The sequence below is a fragment of the Kluyveromyces lactis genome (genome assembly GCF_000002515.2).
Source record: "Kluyveromyces lactis strain NRRL Y-1140 chromosome B complete sequence".
NCBI lineage: Eukaryota > Fungi > Ascomycota > Saccharomycetes > Saccharomycetales > Saccharomycetaceae > Kluyveromyces > Kluyveromyces lactis.
Window position 1 is genome coordinate 541285 of NC_006038.1, and position 14358 is coordinate 555642.

At 37.4% G+C, this 14358-nt stretch overlaps 7 protein-coding genes and 5 non-coding genes across 12 annotated transcripts; 6 read left to right on the plus strand and 6 right to left on the minus strand.

The window, feature by feature from the left end:
• Positions 1-123: 123 nt before the first annotated feature.
• Positions 124-1206, minus strand: MSP1 (protein-degrading AAA family ATPase MSP1; the record flags this gene model as incomplete). Its single annotated transcript, XM_451808.1, has 1 exon — positions 124-1206. The coding sequence occupies one exon, from the start codon at positions 1204-1206 to the stop codon at positions 124-126; it is 1083 nt and encodes a 360-aa protein (XP_451808.1).
• Positions 1207-1734: 528 nt separating this feature from the next.
• On the plus strand, positions 1735-4890 carry SGD1 (Sgd1p; the record flags this gene model as incomplete). The annotated part of the gene is made up of 1 exon (XM_451809.1): positions 1735-4890. One exon carries the CDS (start codon positions 1735-1737, stop codon positions 4888-4890), a length of 3156 nt encoding a protein of 1051 aa, XP_451809.1.
• A 99-nt stretch (positions 4891-4989) lies between these two features.
• Positions 4990-6975, minus strand: NUP2 (nucleoporin NUP2; the record flags this gene model as incomplete). Its single annotated transcript, XM_451810.1, has 1 exon — positions 4990-6975. The coding sequence occupies one exon, from the start codon at positions 6973-6975 to the stop codon at positions 4990-4992; it is 1986 nt and encodes a 661-aa protein (XP_451810.1).
• Positions 6976-7313: 338 nt separating this feature from the next.
• KLLA0_B06160r lies at positions 7314-7385 on the minus strand. The gene has a single exon. It is a non-coding gene; the product is annotated as a tRNA-Glu (tRNA).
• A 1125-nt stretch (positions 7386-8510) lies between these two features.
• Positions 8511-8837, plus strand: RPS25A (40S ribosomal protein eS25; the record flags this gene model as incomplete). Its single annotated transcript, XM_451812.1, has 1 exon — positions 8511-8837. One exon carries the CDS (start codon positions 8511-8513, stop codon positions 8835-8837), a length of 327 nt encoding a protein of 108 aa, XP_451812.1.
• A 532-nt stretch (positions 8838-9369) lies between these two features.
• On the plus strand, positions 9370-9466 carry SNR57. Its single transcript, XR_002633561.1, has one exon. It is a non-coding gene; the product is annotated as a snR57 (small nucleolar RNA).
• A 207-nt stretch (positions 9467-9673) lies between these two features.
• On the plus strand, positions 9674-9776 carry SNR55. Its single transcript, XR_002633562.1, has one exon. It is a non-coding gene; the product is annotated as a snR55 (small nucleolar RNA).
• Positions 9777-9940: 164 nt separating this feature from the next.
• Positions 9941-10033, plus strand: SNR61. The gene has a single exon (XR_002633563.1). It is a non-coding gene; the product is annotated as a snR61 (small nucleolar RNA).
• Positions 10034-10239: 206 nt separating this feature from the next.
• KLLA0_B06215g (uncharacterized protein) lies at positions 10240-11046 on the minus strand (the record flags this gene model as incomplete). Its single annotated transcript, XM_451813.1, has 1 exon — positions 10240-11046. The coding sequence occupies one exon, from the start codon at positions 11044-11046 to the stop codon at positions 10240-10242; it is 807 nt and encodes a 268-aa protein (XP_451813.1).
• Positions 11047-11624: 578 nt separating this feature from the next.
• THG1 (tRNA guanylyltransferase) lies at positions 11625-12338 on the plus strand (the record flags this gene model as incomplete). Its single annotated transcript, XM_451814.1, has 1 exon — positions 11625-12338. The coding sequence occupies one exon, from the start codon at positions 11625-11627 to the stop codon at positions 12336-12338; it is 714 nt and encodes a 237-aa protein (XP_451814.1).
• Positions 12339-12373: 35 nt separating this feature from the next.
• KLLA0_B06259g (uncharacterized protein) lies at positions 12374-13498 on the minus strand (the record flags this gene model as incomplete). The annotated part of the gene is made up of 1 exon (XM_451815.1): positions 12374-13498. One exon carries the CDS (start codon positions 13496-13498, stop codon positions 12374-12376), a length of 1125 nt encoding a protein of 374 aa, XP_451815.1.
• Positions 13499-13719: 221 nt separating this feature from the next.
• On the minus strand, positions 13720-13791 carry KLLA0_B06281r. Its single transcript has one exon. It is a non-coding gene; the product is annotated as a tRNA-Asp (tRNA).
• Positions 13792-14358: the final 567 nt, after the last annotated feature.

The following is a 14358-nucleotide window of genomic DNA, read 5'->3' on the forward strand; positions in this document are numbered from 1 at the left end:
ATAACCCTTCTTGAAAATGTATGACTCTATTTACAAACTGAAGTGGATGATACCACAAATATACCAGGTATATTACTTACTTGATGAGATAAGAGTAAGTATATAACTATTCTTTCTTATGAATCAATCTAATGCAGCTCTAGAAAATGTTGCACCAGCGTCGATTTTGAGATTTTTCAAGAAGTCTTCATTTGTTAGGGGCCTCATTTTGAGGCGACTTAGATTGTCTGTCTTTCCAGTTTCTGTCAGCTTGCGTTTCTCTTTGATATATTCTCTTGCTGCAGTAAGTGCAGCATCTCTGCATAGTTCTTTTAAATCGGATCCTGACATCTGAGATGTGCATTGTACAATGTAATCCAAATCGAAATCGCGAGGGTCTGACTTTGTATCCTTCAAAAACACTTTTAGTATTTTATGACGTTGTTGTGCGTTAGGCAATGCAACAGGGAATCTTTTAGGTAATCTTCTTAGGAATGCAGAATCGATATCATTGATCCTATTCGTGGCTCCAAGTACCATAACCTTCCCATTGGAGGTAAGACCATCCCAAAGAGTCATAAACTCGGCTTTCAACATAGATGTCACCTCATGATCTGATGAAGCACGCTGTCTTAAGAAGGAGTCAATTTCATCGATGAAAATGATACATGGTTGAATCTTGTTAGCCAAAGAAAACATGGCATCAACGATCTTATTGGATTCACCGTACCATTTGTCCATTATAGAAGACATTCTGATAGATATAAAATTGGCTCCACTTTCGTGTGCTAGTGCTTTTGCTATCATAGTCTTACCACATCCTGGTGGTCCATACAAAAGAACACCCTTTGGCGCCTCCAATAATGCACTTTCGGAGAAAATTTCCGGACTTGTTAGAGGGTAAATGACACTTTCTGTAAGTTCCTCGATAACGTCTTCTAACCCACCAATATCTTCAAAAGAAACATCGATATCTTGAGGCGTAATGACAGAAGCAAGTACGCTACGCTCGTATGCATTCAAACTGACATCATCCAATTCGGGGTTGGCAGCACATAATCTTTGCCATACTAACGATTGTCTCTCCTTCTTTTCTTTCGAGTTACCTGATAAAGGACCTCCTTCAGCCTCTGTTAGTAGTCTATTCACCAAATAGTACACTGAAATTGCAGTTCCGAAGAGAACAGATAAATCGGTAATGGTCTTTAAGTCAATTCTTGGAGCCATTTTTCCTGTAATGTAGCAAGAATGATAAAATCAGTTTTTTCCCTGGTTAATGAATGGCTTCTTATCAGAGAGCTTCTGTATATCAAACGTATTCTCCAATGGATGTAATCGCTGTTCGGTCTCGCCGTGTGACGTTGCCACTTGTTACTTGCAAGTTCAATCACTGTATGTGTTCGATTGTGTTGATTCTTTAATTTCGCAAATAGTTCAAAAAGAAACCTTTAAAAAATGTGGAACTTGAAAAATTTAGACCATGCGATGAGCTTCATGTATGTTTATTGAACAAAACCGCTATCAGCTGGGTTGGATTGGGTTACCAAGGCTTCTTTGTTCCGAAATTTACCAGTTTGATTGAAGACTGCAGCTGATATTCTCGAAAAATCATCATATTTACTTATCCTAGCTCTGTTGCTATCATTGTCAAAATAGTCCAGGGCCAATTCGAAGAGATCGTAACTAATTATTTTACTCCGAGCTCTCTTACTAGATTAGAGCAAACGTCAATTGTTGGGACAACACATTCGAGCTATGAGTAAGAAACATGCTATCAGATTACCGGGAGTGTTGTTGGATGAGCTCAAGGGTCAAAATTATGATGAAGAGGATAAGAGATATCAGTTTCCTAACGTGAAGAAAGTCCAACGCAATGGTAAAAGAAAAGCTCCTTTGAGCAGAAAAGAACAGAGAAGACAAGAACGTGAGAGTAAGAAAATAAAGAGGTCTGGAAATAATATTCAGAAAACGTCTACTTCATTGAATGTTGAATCAGCAAAGAAAGATAGACAAAATGGTTCTACAGCCGTAAAATCATCTCTTAAGAGAGAAAAAGTAAAACTTGGGATTCAAGTCAAGCCAAAACAAGTCAGATTCTCCGAGTTCAATGAGGTGAAAGAGATTTCGTCTGATGATGAGTTATCAAGTGGTGATTTCGATGATTTCGATGAAGACGATCTGAATGAAGAAGAATGGGAACAACTACGTGAATTAGAAGACAGCGACGAAGAAGAAGAGGATGACGGCGGTGACGACGATGACGATGACGATGACGATTACGATGAAGAAGTAGAAGAAGAAGAAGAAGAACCTCTTACGGCTAGAGAAACTATGGCGAAACTCAAAGCTTTAAAGGAAAAAAAGCGACAAGTGAACCCATCTGGAAGTGAAATGGCAGTTGATGATGCCCAAAATTCATCTGAAGATGATGAAATACTTAATGAAGAATACTCAGCCGATGATATGGATGATGATGAAGAGTGCGACAGTGGTTTGGAAGAAATGAGTGTAGAAGAAACAATGGCAGCTTTGAAGGCAATGAAAGATAAAAAGTTACAAGCCAAGTCTTCCAAATCTACCACCACTGGTACTGTAGAGAAAGGCTCTAATAAGAATAACAAAGAGTCTGGAAAGAAAGAACAGTCTAAATCAAAGTCTGAGATTTACAGTCCATTAACACCAGAGGACAGAGCAGCGATTGAAAGAGATGAACTGGATATGAAATATTATGCTGGCAAGTTGGGCTTGAAAAACGGTAAAAAATTGCGTGCCACAGATGAATACGATGCTATTGGAGGTTTACTAGAGGGTCTTGAGTATTTTGAAGACTTTGGAGATGATGAAAGTGGAGAGGAAAATGTAGAAGATGATAGCAATGTCTCAGACGATGGTGAAGATGAACTAATATCGGAAGATGATGAAGATGAAGATGAACAAACGGAAGAGGGACAAATCGAAAACCCATTTTCGTCTGATGATGAGTTATCAAGTGGAGACTTTGATGAATTCGACGAAGACGACTTGGATGAAGATGAATGGCAACAACTTCATGAATTAGAGGGGAACGCTCCATCATCTACACGCACGAAGCAAAAGGAGAACATTTACGCCGCCCCAGTCATCGAAGAGAATAAATCTTACGTACCACCATCCTTGAGAAGAAAACAACTTGAGGAATCTGACTCGGAGACTAACAAGGAATTGAAAAGAAAAGTTAAATCAGCTCTGAATAAACTATCAGATTCAAACAGTGCTATAATTGTTACCTCCTTGAACGAGCTCTATGATAACTATGCAAGACAATACGTCAATGATGCGATTAACAATCAGATGATCGAGGTTGTTGCACAGAAGAATAAATTATTGGACACTTTTATCATGAATTATGCTGGTGTAGCTTTCAGTATATGGAAGCTAAGGGGAACTGAAGCCGGTGCTTCCTTTATTCAAGCATTGGTCCAGAAATTCTTAGAGATTTATAGTGAACAGATACAGTCGGCTAGAAATTCAAAATCAGACGAGCCAATAATGCTGTCTAAGGAAACGACTAATTTGCTGACTTTGCTGGGCTATTCCTACAACTTCGGGCTAGTTTCCAGCAGACTGATATATGATATCATCAAGCTATTAATTCAAGAACCCAATGAATATACAACCGAACTTCTGTTAAGGATCATCTCTGTTTGCGGCCCTTTGATACGTGGTGATGATCCCAGAGCTCTAAAGGATATAATCACGGAACTATTGGCCAACGTTAAACAGATGAAGCAAACTCCAAGGCTAAACTTTTTGTTGGAAACTCTGTCCGATTTAAAGAATAACAGGTTAAAGCCTTCAGTTCTTGCTGCCAATCATCAGACTTTAAAAAAGGGAATTTTGGGATCACTTCGCATCTCAACTTCGGCATCTTCGGAGCCTTTGCTGGCTTCTCTAGAAGATATAAAAAACGTGGATTCTAAAGGTAAGTGGTGGTTAATTGGAGCATCATGGAAGGGTAATCAAGAAACTGCTTTCGATGAGGCTAATGTCAAAGAAGACAGAACGATTGCTAATCAAACAAATATAAAATTGGATGATGATTTACTCTCTGAAATGATTGATTGGAATGAGATAGCGAAACAACAGAGGATGAACACTGATGTGAGAAGAGCTATATTCGTTAGCATAATGTCTGCAGAGGATTATTTGGATGCATTCGCTAAGATAGAAAAGCTGAACTTGAAGAGTAAACAGAGTCTTGATATTTCACGGGTGCTGCTACATTGCTTGTCAAACGATGGCACATCGTCCGGATACAATCCATATTATTCATTATTAGCAGGAAAACTCTCAGAGCATAACCACAAACTTTTAAAGTCTTTCCAGTTTTTATTCTGGGAAATTGTGAAGAAGTTCGAGCTTGAGACACATTCAGATGATGAGGAAGATACCTTGTTCAGCAATGAAGACACTGTTGATGAAGACACTAGATTACAAAGATTGGCTAAGCAAGGCCGATTCTTTGGCCATTTAATAGCAGAAGGTCACTTGAAACTTGATGCTTTCAAGCATGTTCCGTTAATGGCAGGACTCAACTCAGATGGAATAATCTTCTTTGATATTTTGCTTTTCCAGTTGTTCCTTTCCGAAGGTAAGGCAGCCGAAATAAAGATCAAACGAGATGGAAAGAAAACATTTGAGTATAACTCTGATGGTTTGTCTTCTTTGATCGAGAAAGGTATTAACATTCAGAATAAGAATGTTATTTTAAAAGCGCTAAGATGGTTTATATCTAAGCATTTTGATTATATCAAGTATATTTCAGGTATGAAAGGCTCAAAAGAACATGATAGAGAAAGTAGAAGACTGTCTTGGGCAGTTGCATCTTTCAAAAAACTGATAGAAGAGGAGCTCAAAGGTGCTGAAGATTGACTATTTTAAGTACTTTTTTTTGCCATTTTAATAGTTACACATGCATATATGAACTAAGTTCAAATAGTTCTATTAATTAACAGTTAAATGTACTTAATTTTACATCGGTGATTGAGCATCCTTGATCGCTTGTACTAATTTTCTACCATCAGCCTTTTGTTTCACTTTTACGACGTATGTGTCTAACCCTCCTTCCGCTTTAATTGCAGGACACTTAACCAAATTCTCATTATTTGGATCTAATGCTTCATAGGAAAATGACTTTATAATACTAGTATTTAGCAAAATATGACCCATACCGTCTGACCTACAAAGTATTCTTGCTTTTGTATTGTCTTCCTTGTTTTGCAAAACCTTCAATTCACCTACACCACGGGAATCATAGGCTTTCGTCTCAGTATTGAAAATCATTAGCTTGGCGCGTTGCGAAAAGAGTAGATTCTCATTCTCCTCACCGTTCGATAGATTCAAAGTTTTAGATGGCTCTTCTTGTGCCTCAGCAGATGCGTCTTCGCTGTTTTTTTCACTAACTTCCTTGGCAGTATCCTTATCAGATGTTGGAGCAGATGAGGCAAAGGGTAAAGAGATCTTGAAGCCAGATGATTCACCTTGTGGAGGCGCCTCTTCAGATTTGTTGGCACCAAAACTGAATGCTGGTACAGTTGATGCTGCTGTTGCCCCAAACGTAAACGTAGGTTTTTTCTCATCTTTTTTGTCGGTCTCCTGTTTTCCAAAAGTGAAAGGAGTGGAGCCTGTTGAAGCTTTACCAAATGTAAATGAAGGTTTAGATGACTCAGCCGGTTTTTCAGAGGTTGTTGAGGTACCGAATGTGAAAGAAGGCTTTTTAGCTTCATCATTACTGTTTTCCTTGCCCATAGCTCCAAATGTAAAGGAAGGCTTTGATGAATCTTTGTTTTCAGTTGCTGTCCTTTGCACTGGAGCAGAGAAGCTAAACGATGGTTTAGAGTCCGCCGATGGAGCAGGGGCAGAGAATGTACCGAAGGTGCTAGCTGGCTTTGCTTCTTCCTTTTTATTTTCACTTTCTTTGGCCAAATCTTTATTGTTGCTGAAAGAAAATGAGAACGGAGATGATGAATTACCATTATCAGCCTTATTTGACCCAAAGGCAGGAAGAGCTGGTTTGCTTCCCTCATTTTTCTCTATGGATGGTGCGGACGCAGAAGGAGGGAATGTTGGTTTAGATTGTGAAGAGTTCCCAAATATACTAGCTGGCTTGTTATCCGTTGGTTTTTCAGCTGGTTCAGATTCCTCTGTCCTTGAAGCATCATTCTTTGGTAAAGTAAAGGCACTGGACGATACAGTCCCATTAAACGTAAATTGGGGTCCCTTGATCTCTATCTCGCTGTCGCTATCGCTGTCAGGTTCCTTACGCTTATTCCCACCGAAGCTGAAAGGCGGATCAGACGTCGTTGGTTTCTTAGCCAAGACAAACTTTGGGCCTTCAACATTAACGGCTGGTTTTTCCTCTTCAGAATCACTATCGCTGTTAATCTCAATTTGTTCTTTTTTATCTTGCAGTCTCTCTTCCGTTACGGTCGTTGTCGGTTTAGTCACCTCCGAAGGTAGAGCAAATGATGGTGCTGCGCTAGGCTTTGCGAATGCAAATGGATTTTTAGGTTTCTCCACATTTGCTGATGTGGTACCAAATGTGAATGAGCTAGTTGGAGGAGCGTTTGCAGCGCCATTAGTTTTCGCTTCTGACCTTAACTGTTGCGAATAGGTCTTGTATTTATCGAACAGGAAAGAAATATCAGCAACTGGATCTGATTCCAATGTAGAATTTATTTTATTTTTGAATTGCACGTTCAATGCCGTGAGTTTTTCGTTTAAGTCAGTGCCTTGAGGTTTCTTGTCATCCTTTATCACTTTGAACATGTTAGGTTTATCACCCGCAGTAAATCCTCCCATTTTCCTCTTTGGCATTGCAATTTTTCTGGTACTCATTACAGATTCGCTGGCAACGGCAGGTTTATCAAATGGAGTCTCGTCATCTGAAACATTATTACTATGTCCGTTCTCAAGACCTTCTCTGGTCATCTGAGAACCCGCAAATCTCTTTGACATATCCTACAGTGAGTATTGTGCTTGGAAAGATCAGCTCAAGAGAAGTCACTTTCTTAATCAGAAACGAATTGAACTAACGGGAAGCAACCGGAAGTAGCAGAAAAGGAGTTTAAGGATTGCTGATGTGTAAGCATTCAGACATCAACATGAGAATTGATGATACTAACACCAGAAATAATAATAAAGCAGCTCGAAATTCTAAATCCTTCAATATACTGTTGACTCGTGTGGGATGACTTATGCTGAACACGTGACTACATGTTATTCTGCTTGTGATGGGTTGCTCAGGGGAGTAAAAATGTAAAAAGTATTTAGCGAAACTTTCGAATCGCTTTCTCCTCCGATACCGGGAGTCGAACCCGGGTCTCCACGGTGAGAGCGTGGTGTGATAGCCGTTACACTATATCGGAATATAAAACGTTGTTATGCTTTCAGGGATTATTTGCAATAGCCACCGTTATAACCGACACACGTGCAATGATTTCTTACCTCATTAGTTGACGCAGGTGGCAAGTACGATGGCCGTAACACCATGTAGGACTTGTTGGTGTAAAACTTGCTAATCTATCAGATGAAACATCTGTTTTATAGCGCTCTTATTTTTAATGTTGTATTACGGGACTGTTTTGTTGGATCCAGACACCACGTTATATATCCGAAAGTTGAACTTTGTATATTTTCTCATGCGTTATTTCCTTCCTAAAGAGGAAATTATCTCCTTTCCAAAATGAGTCCATTTGTCGCAATCCTCGTTATCCTGCTTCACTTTCTCTGCTTCTCCGGTAGGAAGAGGAATACTTTGCGTCCTGGACAAACTCACTTCGGATTGAATATTCATTTTTTGATTTACATTGAATTGCAACTTAGAGATATTAACAAGTTGTTTAAAGTAGCACCTTGATTATTATAGGGTTATTTACTTTTGAGTTCATTCAAGAAGAAACCAGCTAAGGGAATTTGAACGTATGTGCCGTGTACTAGCAGTGGTTACTTATTTGGAATAGCACTTTTGGGATTACGATGAAAGAGATAACAAAATAAAACCAGCACGAGGTCTGATATCGAGGATTATACAAGAATAAGATAGATATATGAATCAGGAAGAGGTTCTAATGTTAATTTATTGATAGTGATGACAAATGAAACAACACCAGTTATACTGAAACAACATTTACCAGAGATATTTTGTGGACGGATTGATAATTTTCTCTCCAACATTGTATTGATCATCGTACTATGGCATCAGGATTAAAAGTGTACTGAATAATGCAGCTTTTTGTTATTTGGTGATATAGCCCAATGGAACTGCCAGCAAATATTTCTTAGGAAACCAGATTCTATAATTTGGGTGAATTTGCTGGAAAGTAAGGATTCATTCAAATTGACAAGCTATCTATCAGAAAAATTCTCTCGTCATTAGTCGGACTTGCGACAAATTTACTAAGTGATGTGCTACTTCTCACTACACCCCTCTTCATAAAGAATCAATTTTTTACTAACAATACCGAACTTAACGTTCCCTTTTCCGCAGAAATATGCCTCCAAAACAACAATTGTCCAAAGCCGCTAAGGCCGCCGCTGCCATGGCTGGTGGTAAGAAGTCCAAGAAGAAGTGGTCTAAGAAGTCCCACAAGGACAAGGCTAAGCACGCTGTTGTCTTGGACCAAGATAAATTCGACAGAATTATGAAGGAAGCTCCAACCTACAGATACGTTTCCGTCTCTGTGTTGGTTGACAGATTCAAGTTGGGTGGTTCCTTGGCCAGAGTTGCTTTGAGACACTTGGAAAACGAAGGCATCATCAAGCCAGTTTCCAAGCACTCCAAGCAAGCCATCTACACCAGAGCTACCGCTTCTGAATAAATGCAATAAAAGTCATATACTCTATTCATATATAACTTTTGTAACTACGGCAAATATTTTCTCGATTTAAAGTCCAATACTATCAGATTATTTCGTTACATATTGATGAGGCATGCTTTTGGTAGACATAGCACAAGTTACCTTAGACTTCTTTCCGTCTTCAAAGTCAGCCCTAACAGTGCTAACTGGACTGATTTCCTGTCATTTTCTACTTGTTAATTTCTGTTTTGTGAAAATTTTAATATGGTTAAAGACGAAAATCAAAAAAATATCATATATAACAGGACCACTTCAAAGATGGTGAATGTTTAATAAAATATTACTGCTGTATCCTCTTTTGCTATTAGTTTTAATGCCTTTCCTCGGCTAATATGCCAGTGTTACTCATACTCTGCAGTGAATATGACATCGAAGGTTTTAAATTCTGAGACCAGAATTGGGGTACAATAATGTATATTGTATTTGAGAAAGAGTTTTCAGCTCTAAAATGCAACACATGCTGACTTAACCAACTGTTATGGAAAACCACTACCGATTCTAAATGATTATAAAAACAAAATATTTATAACTGAGGAAGTATATGCAGGACATATTGTTATTTAGGAATTCTTCGTTTATGATCAGGATCGTTTTGTTTTCCAGTTACAGTTTTGATTAAATCTAGCATGCGATGTTTTCAACGCAAACAATATTGTCCCTCTCCCGAGTCATTGTCCATAGCAGCCGGTATTTATAATACAGGGCATACTTGGATGTCATTTGTTTCCTATGAGCTCATAGGGACCAACAAAAATTAAAGGTGAACAAATCAAATTTAACTGGGGTTTTCAAGGTTTGTGTACTTGATGAACGCTTTCCACAGCTTTTTAAGATCCGGCGATGATTTCTTCGGAAATATGTGCCTGGATAACATCATGCATCACCATCTGATACGTATACTGAAGTTAGATTCTATGTCTAACTTCCTGCAATGCAAACCAAAGAAAAATAACAAAAAAATTGAATTTGATTATCATTTCTACGTTTTTGTTGGTTGAGATACTACCTAATCATAACTGACTCCATTTCTTGAATTCAATTACTTCTACTTCTGATTGAATTGCTTATTGTGATGAATCCTAAATTATCAGTTCTGCTTCTGAACCAAAAATTACAGGAAGATAACTAATTTACCAAGCTCAATAAATCTGAAATAAGCATGAAGTCTGGAGTAAGAATATCTAATATTATAATCTTAATTGTGTTTAAGTTAAGCATACAACTTTTGCTTGTTTTATTCACTTATACACTAACGTTTATTAATAAAAACGTCTTATACTTGAAATATAGAAAGGCTCACACAAATGAATGTTGAAAAGAATGGTATACTTGAAACGTTAAATTGAGCTTCTTTTCTTCCAATTCATGTATCAATTTTGAATCTCTGTAAAGCCTGTTCTCTTTCCTTCATTCTGTTGTATAGGAAGCCCTTAATGAAATTCCATTTCTCTTTCTGACTTTCAGGAACCTTCTTGTCAACTTTTAACAACAATTTCAATAAAGTTGCTTGCGTGTAAGGAGAGAAGTTTAATCTCAACCAGAAGATAGCAATTGTGAATAGTAGAACAAACCCTGAAATCGCTTCCTTGAAAAGCAATGTGTTGACTGCTAAAGTTAAAATAACAATCAATTCAGAATATGCCATCAAATGTAAAAGCTTGGCGTTCTTCAAAGTGATCTCAGAAATTTCGGTATTTTTAACCTCGTCCTTCTTCGAAATATGTAAATAACTCACAATCATCAATGGGAATAGTTTGAACGATGATCTTCTACTGACCATCCAAAGGCTAGCCATCATAATGCCTTGGGAATTCTCTGAGCTTAACAAGTCATAAAATGAGGGTGAAGTATTAGACCATTTTTGATAGTCAGTAACACCATAAGACATGAAAACACCGAGCAATGACCCTTGATAGCATAAATTTGGGTACCAACTGATCAAATATTGGCTCCAAGTGCTATTCTTCCAGGTGACCTTGTGAACGTTACGCTTTGCTAACAAAAACAGAGTCTTCCATGATCTTCTCTTGTAAACAGTTAAATTGTGTTTGAAAGCATACAAAACATATAATGCTCCTAAAACTAGAGTCAAATAATGACCAACAATCCAAATTGCCCTTTGCTTGGCTTTGATATCAACCTTGGAATCCTTCTTACGGATAACTTTCATTGTGTCTCTTTTATTTCCGTGAATAAAACAGCTAGTACCAACAATTTCCAAACAAAAGTATTGCAAACTATTTGCTCAGATAAATAAATGGCAATTGCAATAAACGGAAGAGCTTCAGCAGGTCTGGAAACAAGCTATCCATCTTCCAAGTTTTTAAACCCTTATAATATTTGATTGTTCCGTGTGTATTTTCAACAAAGCAATTTTTTAAAACCTTTCTTTGCATTAGATCGAGGCGAAAGCGAAAATAATGTTCGCAGCTTATTTCATGTCATCTCATCGGTATTAAAAGCTGGGTAAACTTCACAAGATGTAAATAAAATAATACATAGATAGTTGCTGTAAGTCTTGAGTGAGGGATATTAGTATTTGATCAAATGGATCTTGTTTGTACTTAGTTTTAATAGACTTTTGAATATCTGTAGCACGCGATTTTTCCTCGTTTGATTCAAACTTAGGATCTTTTATGATTTGAGCAGTTGGACATTTCAGTTTCTCTTACTCACTTCATCTCGGTTGAGAATAGTGAAACACTTAAGAAAGCACTAATCTGTGTCAGGACGCTATTTGATCTATAGATGGCAAAGTCAAGATTTGAATACGTAAGGCAATTTGAAGTGCATGATGCGTTGCTTCCGGATACATACATAGTGGTAAGAGTTGATGGGAAGAAATTCCATGAATTCTCAAAATACTATAATTTCGCTAAACCAAATGATGAGAGGGCATTGAAACTAATGAACGCTGCTGCTAAAAATGTGTTCATGCAGTATAAACAAGAAATGATTTGTGCGTATGGTGAAAGCGATGAATACTCATTCATTTTGAAGAGAGATACAAAACTTTTTAATAGAAGACGTGATAAGATCAGTACCCTGTTCGTATCGTTGTTCACAGCTAATTATGTCTCTCTTTGGAACCTATTTTTCCCCGATGTCGTCCTACATCATAAACATTTGCCATACTTTGATTCCCGTTGTGTTTGTTATCCAAACCTCACTGTGGTAAAAGATTATCTTTCGTGGAGATTTGTTGATACACATATCAATAACTTGTACAATACAGTCTTCTGGTACTTGATCATAAAGTGCGGTCTAACACCTCAAGAATCAGAACAAAAGCTTTGTGGAACGTTGTCCAGTGATAAGCAGGAAATTTTGTTCTCAGAATGTGGGATTAACTATAATAACGAACCAGAGATGTATAAGAAGGGTTCCTTAGTAAACTCTAAAGGTGAAATAGTGCACATCGATGTGGTGAAACAAATTGATGAAATTTTTAATGGGTTTTAATTAATTTAATGCTGGAAATCCTTACGTATTGAAGTTTATGTAATGCGACCGATTCGTTCGGAATTAACGAGATAGTAGACAGAACCATTGATGCACATTAATTTGTGGATAACGTCTTCCTTACCACCAACAATGTGAACGTCCTCTTTAATGATAATATTTTCCTTCCAATTGAATGTCCATTCATAGAGTTTTCCGTTTTCACTTCCACTATATATGACTACTTCACTCTCTTGGAGACCCAAGACAACTTGGCAGTTGACGGTTGATATAGTCTCCTCTTTATCAATAATTTTATCAAGGAAGGCCAAGAAAACCCATTCACCTCTATTTGACCTTTTGTACACTGTGCATCCCAAGTTAGTGACGTTTCCACAACAGATCGCTGTGAAAGATGTCGGACTTCTGCTTTTGACAATCTGATAATCTGCACAAGTTAAAACGTTATTAGTTTTAAATGTGGAGTATAGAGTTTCATTCTCAACTCTGAAGTCGATCCCCTTTTGTCTAACTAAAAACCTTAGATTATTGTCGAAACCTGATACCAAGGCATTATCAATATCCCCGATTCTATCTTCCCATTTAGCTTGAAGTCCTGAGTAGCCAAAGGATACAAATGATAGGGAATCAGAAGCAAAATCATCAAATTTCTTAATCAAAGACCATCTCTTGAACATAGTATTGAACTTGACATAAGTCAAATTGCCCAATTTTGTTGAATATAAAATTCTAATATTCCCATTATTATCTGCTTTGCAGTTGAACGATGTGATGCAGTCTCTCGCATTTTCTATAAACCACTTATGAGTAACAATTTCGCAGGTCGATACATCATCGAATGATATGATACAAATACTATCGCCTGTATTAAATGCAATCCAGGAAACTTTAGTAACTTTTGCGTTCTCTTGTTTGAATGAAATCTTAGGCACATCCACTATCGATAAATAATTCAACTCAAAATCAAAGTTTGACTCACTAATAGGAATTATTATATCCAATTGTGTGGTTTTCTTCTCTTTGAAATTATATAGGATTAGTTCACCAATATTTTTGGAACTCTTAGTGTTGCATAGCCTCGTATAAAGAACATATTTGGATGACTGCGTAACGAAATAAGACCTTATTGTTGCGTCATCTTCGATTACGATCTCCTCCATTATTTGACAATTCCGCTATCATAGAAGCCAAAGAGGATATCTTGAAATCATGTGGTTAATGAATGAATCAGCTGACCCTGAGTTGTTGAGTCAGTTAACATCAATATCTTTAGCGCTGTGATGAGCTGAGCAACACACATAGGATATTAATTTTTTGATCTCCAATGTCGAGAAGTTCTTTCCATAGTAAAAGAATACAAAAAATGTTAAAAATAAAAATTCTCCGCGACGGGGAATTGAACCCCGATCTCGCACGCGACAAGCGCGAATTCTAACCATTAAACTATCGCGGACGATTTCTGTTTCACTGTTATGTACGCCCCTCCCCATCGAAGATTCTGTTGAAACGGATCATAAACCATGATCGGGTAACTACCAATGTAATAGGCGGTTAAGTATCAAGATGATACATAAGGATTGTTTCTAGTTGAAACATCATTAACCAATCTGAGTTATTATATAAGGAGGCATTAGATCTGAACAAGGACCATCAACACGGTCATGCCAGATCGCCAGGTGCATCAACATACACTACTAGATATATAGCTAATAAACACTATGGATTCATCAGATACCAAAGATCTTGAAACAACAACACGTGACTGGAAATACCAGTATCACCAACAGATTCAATTGCACTCCTATATTTCATTTCGTTTAGCATAGTGACATCCTCGGTGCTTATCGTAATTGGTATAATAATCATTTACACCCTCTTGCTATTTCAATCATTAAAATTTTTTATGGGCTACATTCTAACTTTTATACCTCTTAACATACCTTCATTTGAATATTTATATTATGTAAATTTGACTATTGCTTCTTAAAGAATAAAAAAATTCAAACGACATGAGTACTCC